The following is a 6,042-nucleotide window of genomic DNA, read 5'->3' on the forward strand; positions in this document are numbered from 1 at the left end:
CACTCAAGCCGTGGGGTCAGGGATTACAGGGAATTAGGGCAGGTTTGATTAGATTAGGCTGGATTAGAAGGCAGGGAAGCCACCCCATGGCTTGGGGAAGCAGGTTCAGTCGCCTGCCAGGACAAGCATGCTCAGCACAGGGACAGCGTGTGTGGGACGCACGCATGGGGCACATCCCGGAGCAAACCCTCAGCCTTATCCTCCAAAAGGGGGTTTATAGCCTTAATGTCCCAACCAAGGGAAAATTTGGGTTAGTGTCCTACAAGTGCCTGTGGTCAGACGGAGCGGGCAGCAGGGTTGAAAGGCTGCTGTTATCCTTGGCAACAGGGGCTTGGTCAGCACCCCAGGGCACCCGCTCATCTGGCTGCTGGCTGGCTTCTCCTGCCCAGCCGTGAGGAAGGAGGCAGCTCCTCTCCCAGGGTGCTGCTGAATCGCAGGGGACCTGTGGCACCCAGCGTGCTCCCGCCCCGCACAGCTGAGTTTCTGAGCTGGGCTTTTCATTTTGCATCTGTCATGGTTTAACCCAGCTGGCAACTAAGCACCACGCAGCCGCTCGCTCACTCCCCCCTCCCTCAGTGGGATGGGGGAGAGAATCGGGAAGGAAATAAAAGGTTAGAGCCGTGGGCTGAGATGAAGACAGTTTAATAAGAGAAAATAATAATAATACTAATAATGAGAATGATAACAGAATATACAGAATATACAAAACGAATGATGCACAATGCAATTGCTCACCACCCACCGACCAATGCCCAGCCCGTCCCGAGCCGCGAGCAGTCCCCGAGCCGCGATCAGTCTCCCCGTGACCGACCGACCGACTAACCCTCCCAAGCATGACGTTATATGGTATGGAATAGCCCTTTGGACAGTTTGGGTTAGCTGTCCTAGCTGTGCTGTACTCCCAGCTTGTTATGCACCTGGCCAAGCAGGAGAAGCTCAAAAAGTCCTTGAGTAGTCTGAGCACTACTTGGCAACAGCTGAAAACATCAGTGTGTTATCAACATTCTTCTGGTACTAAATCCAAAACACAGCACTATGCTAGCTACTGTGAAGAAAATTAACTCTATCCCAGCCAAAACCAGGACAGCATCTAATCCCCATCTGCCTCCTCCCTGCGCCCACGTAACGCCTCCCAGCATTGCTCGGGGACAGCAGCGTTTCCCACAGAGGGTAGCCGGGACAGGGGCAGCCCCTCATCCTCCTCCTCTTCCTCCCAGAGCTGTTGCTAACTCCTCCCTCTGGATGTCTCCATCCAGGCTTGGCTGACAGAGATCCACGAATATGCGCAGCAAGACGTGGTCCTCATGTTACTGGGAAACAAGGTGAGCCTGGCCCCATGGCTTCACCGGAGCCTCCTCTTCCTCCCCTTCTGTCCCATGACAGCACTGCAGCCGCGGGCAGGGGAGCCTGGGAGGGCGTAAGGAGGCATGGGGGTTGCCTACCACTGACCTTCCAAGTCATCCCAAATTGCTCTTTGCCGTTACCGTTGGCAGGTGGATTCAGCCCAGGACAGAGTGGTGAAAAGGGAAGATGGAGAAAAATTAGCCAAGGTAGGTGAGGGTGTCTGTTGGTGGAGCCGGCTGTTACATGCTCCGACGGGATGTGTGAGCACACCAGCGTGTGCTTGATGATGTAGACCAATGGGACGCTGAACTGGAGACCAGTCTGACCCAAAAGACATCTGGGAGCGCTTTGCTTTTCTTCCTTTACCCTGCTTTCCTCTTCCTCCTCATCTGCTTGTATTCCTCTAAGCATCCACTAACGTTTGTCACTTCTTTGTCCTCAAAAATTACTTCTGAAGCTGCCTAAGAAACGCCTGAGCTGTGAACCCTTGCTCAGCTTTTCCTGCCCACCGGGCAGAGCCCCTCTCCCAGGGCGGGATATGAGCTTGCGCAGGGGGCACCGATGTTGGCCGGGGCTCGGTGCGAGCCGGGAGCTGCCATGCCCCTGGGGACACCCCAGGTGATGTTTCTGACGCCAGTGTGTTTGTCCCGCAGGAGTACGGCGTGCCCTTTATGGAGACCAGCGCAAAAAGCGGCCTCAATGTTGAATTAGCGTTCACAGCCATTGCAAAGTAAGTGACTGGTGCGGCGGCCGTGCTGGGCACCTCTCCCACAGAGGGGGAGAGCAGTCTTCGAGATAAAGGCTGGCACTGTCACCCACCTTTTCGTTCCTTGGGCTCCCACCTCCAGTTCTTGGGCTGGCAGGTACTTGCCGTCCCACGTGAGCTATGAAGTGTCTTGTCCTGGGGAGCTTTAGCCAACCATCTAGGCCAAGTCAGGTTCAACTGAGTTGGGCTGGGCAGCTTAAAAGCAAGCGGCATAGGCAGAAAAGTAATGAGTTTGTCCCCTTCCCACAGGGAACTGAAGCACAGGTCCATGAAGCTGCCCAACGAGCCCAAATTCAAGCTCCACGACTATGTGAAGAAGGAAGTGAGAGGCTCGGGCTGCTGCAGGTCCTAATGCGCCCGGTGCATTTGTACAGAGACTCATGCCAAGTGTTTGTGGCTGTGCTCTCTCCTCGTGGACAGTGTGTGCATGTCTGTCTGTCGTGTCTGTATCTGCCTAAAAGGTGAGTGGAGACAGGGGGAATGGAAGCAGCAGCAGAAAAACCTCGCTCGGCTGGGACGGATGCTGGCCACACTGCAGCCACATGCCAGGCACCGCTCCCTGAGCCCCCGTCGCATCCATCCGCACCGCAAGCCCTCCAGCTTCCCTGGCCGGTCGCTCCCACCTGGATCGCAGCCACTTGTCCCCATGCAGGTGGGAGGTGGGCATTCAGGAAGGGACTGGTGTGGGCTGGGGTCGCTCCTTCCAGGGCCGGAGCTGGTAGACCCGGCTGTCTCAACCAGTTCAGCAGCAGCCAGGAGCGTTACGAGGCTTCTGTAGTGTTAGTAGGGATCACGGTGTGACTAAGGGGAACGAGCGCCTTCTCCGCACCAAACATCCGGGTAGGAAAAAGTCCCGAATTCCCTTTTCTTTCCCCGTGCAGCTGGAATTCAGCTTTTCAGACCCCTGGCCTGGGGCACACAGGAAGGACTTGTTTTCGAGGCAACCATTTTTGTTGTCGCTTACTTATGTCCGTCCATCTTCCGAGCGGTGTAACACACGTCCTCGATGAAGGTTTCTCCTCCTCCCTGCAGAAGACAAGAGCTTAGCCGCCTGTTTGAGCGAGCTCCTGCTAACCTCCCTGGCACACAGCGATTCCCTGGATGTGCATCTGTTCGGTAAAGGCTTCGGTTCTCTTACTACTGCTGTTCCTAGTACTTTAATTGAGAAGAAATCGCAGCTTATTCTAAATACCTTCATGTAAGTGTGGTAGCGTTTTTAGACTGCAAGAATGCTTTGATATCTTCAAAGCGTCTTGGGACAGCTCTTTCTGTTAACTGAAGCAAGCTGGGGGGATGCTGTAGGCATCGGTTCCGCAGGTTTCAGACTCTGCCAGCTCTCTTCGATGGACTCCTCGCCCCTTTGGTCTGTGTCAGGCAGTTGGCTTTTCTTTTTACAGATGCCCTTCTAAGTAAAAATTTGAATTTGGCCAAAGCATTTGGCCTTTGGCAATTTCCTTCTCTGAGAATTCCACAAACGAGACACCGGGTGCCCACCACATCGAACCTCCCCGCGCTGCCCTAAACGGGACGCTTACAATAAAACAACCCATCCTCCACTCCCCAGCCAAGTGCCAGCGCTCTCAGCAGTCGGTTCGGACGCCCCTGCCCTGTGCTTTGCTCGGGGTGTTGGCTCTGGCACCGCGTTCCTGGCGTGTGCAAAGACCCTCAGCAGCTCCCATGCACCATTTGGGCAGGCAGGGGCTCCTCAGAGCTACAGGAAAACGAGCAGCTACTGCTTAAAGTGGGTCCTGCACGATAACAATGAAAAAGGATCCTAAACCAAACCTACTGCAGTCAGAGCATTTTTTTTTTCCTAAATAGCTTTTTAGAGAGAAATAAGTCTTTCAGCGGTCTGATTTAGATTTTATTTAAATTATTTATTGAAAAAAAAAAAACCCCAAACCTTTCCTGCACGGCCCCTGCTGCCAGCACAGCAGGAGGAAGCAGGCGAGCTCCGCTGGCAGCAGGGGCAGTGGGGGAATGGCAGGCAGGGCCCCCCCAGGTCCCACCGCAGCCGATCCCAGGGGATGGCCAGCACCGGGGCAATCTCGCCTGAGCAGCAGCCATCCATTCCTCAGCTGAGACTTTCTCTGAAATACCCTTAAAGGCATTAAAATGCTCTAAAAGGTGGTAACGCCTGCCACAGGCACTCTCTTGAGATTTGTTCGCAGGTAGCAACAGAACACAGGGAGGCTCCGCACGTTATCGAGTGCTGTCAAAAAGCAGGCACGGAATCTGTAAAACGCGCTGTTTCATGCTGCTTTGGTGAGCTTTGCTGCGCTCCTGTGGCTGCTACTTGACTCATGTCTCCTACGCAAAGCCGCTCATCTTACAGCCACCTCCACCCTCATTCTGGGCTGCGTAGCGCCCGCTTGCTGGCTGAGGTTACAAAATAAAAGAAGGGAGTGGGATTTTTTTTTTTTCCCCCTCTAGTCCTGAGCTGGCTAAGTTTTGGTATCCCAGCCGTTCAGGGAAGGGCCAGCCCAGCAGAGGCACAGAGCGGCTCTAAAAGCAGCTCCAATACCGGATCTGTGCCCCAGTCTGCCGCCAGCACTGCATTTTCCCAGCCAGCCCGGCCTTAGCAGCACAGGAGCAGCGCCGGTCGCTGCGCAGACACCACCCCAGAAGCTACAGGGAATTTCCCCGAAAGCAAAAATAGCCAGCAGTGTTCCTAAGGCTCCTGTCGGGTTGCTGCCTTCTCTCTTCCTCACGGGGCAGGAGAGCCTTGCGTCTTGCAGGCTTGAAGAAAAAGCTTACAGCTCTACTTGGGACCAAAACCAGTTTAAAAACTAATTCAAGTAAGATGTAAATGCTCCCCTTTGGAGTGCTTTAAATACTCCTGCTGGGAGCTAACGCCACTGCAGCAGAGACATCAGAACTGCATTTGGGGTGTTACACCTAAACTTTAAGCCAGGCTCAGCCCCCATCACTCCCAGTCACAAGTTCGCTCTATACAACCGGTCTCCCAGTGCCCGCAGGCCGAGCTCCTCCTCAGACTGTTACTTGGCATCTCCTTACACAGGCCTCTGCTGCCACCAGGTGATGAAGAATGGCTCAGTGCATTCAAATAAGCCAGAGGACTCGGCATTACACGCAACTCCTCCATTTTTGCTGGCTCTTTGTTTACAGCTTTTGTTTCATTCCTGTTAATAAATTTTTTTAATAATCTTTGTGGCTACAATAGTATTTTGATCATCTAACATAGCACACCCACACCATTTAACCATTCGAAGAGCTCGGCTCGTTCTTGAACCCACCTAGATCCTTCTACTGCCAGCACAGGTTCAGGTGCTCCAACACACCCAGCAAGAATTAACAGGAGCTGGGCTAGAGCTAAGCCACAGTGCAGGTTTTAAGATGCTCTGGTTCCCTTCAAGTGAACAGCATTAGGAGAAATGGTCTGCTGGGTGCCTAAACACAAACTTAAGTTGGTTTGTGGTTTTACATGCGCCCTCCCCCCACCCCGCGTGGGATTTGTGAAGAACAGAAGTAAAAGCAAAACAAACCTTTTAAAAACTTTATTAAAAAGCTAGTTAGCCTCAAGGATTTAAACTAGCTGCCTACACAAGCTAGCACTGGAGTTCACAGATACTGCGAGAACTGGTGCCCTTGAGTCCTTCTCATCACCCACGCTGCTGCACCCAGCGCCTGCCATTACACGTGCTTCAAGCCACCGTGGAGCAACAGTCGATGACTGGTGATTTCTTGTATTTCGGGCACTTCTGCAGCTGCTTTTTCGTGCTTTAGACACTGCCCTGGCTCCCAGGTTGTACAGCGGGAGAAAGAGCAACCCCAGCAGAGTACGGTTTTTTCAGCCGTACCCGGAGCTGCGTCGCTCGCTCTGCTCCAGAGCTTGCGGCCTACGCAGGCCGAGGCCACCAAGGAGCCGCTCCAGCTCCCCCTTCACCCGGCCCGAGCCCCACTCGTGCTCC

The 6,042-nt window shown here is 53.8% G+C and overlaps 1 protein-coding gene across 1 annotated transcript in view; it reads left to right on the forward strand.

Annotated features, from left to right (window-relative positions):
• RAB26 (RAB26, member RAS oncogene family) overlaps positions 1-3,447 on the forward strand; it is a 27,859-nt gene extending 24,412 nt beyond the window's left edge. Inside the window, exons 5-8 of the mRNA XM_009648078.2 lie at positions 1,257-1,322; positions 1,494-1,550; positions 1,998-2,074; positions 2,360-3,447. Of these exons, the coding sequence (XP_009646373.1) occupies positions 1,257-1,322; positions 1,494-1,550; positions 1,998-2,074; positions 2,360-2,462 (303 nt within the window). The 3' untranslated portion in view covers positions 2,463-3,447. The remainder of the gene's footprint in view (positions 1-1,256; positions 1,323-1,493; positions 1,551-1,997; positions 2,075-2,359) is intronic.
• The last annotated feature ends 2,595 nt before the right edge of the window (positions 3,448-6,042 follow it).

This window comes from Egretta garzetta, unplaced genomic scaffold (genome assembly GCF_000687185.1).
Source record: "Egretta garzetta isolate BGI_Z169 unplaced genomic scaffold, ASM68718v1 scaffold71, whole genome shotgun sequence".
Lineage (NCBI taxonomy): Eukaryota > Metazoa > Chordata > Aves > Pelecaniformes > Ardeidae > Egretta > Egretta garzetta.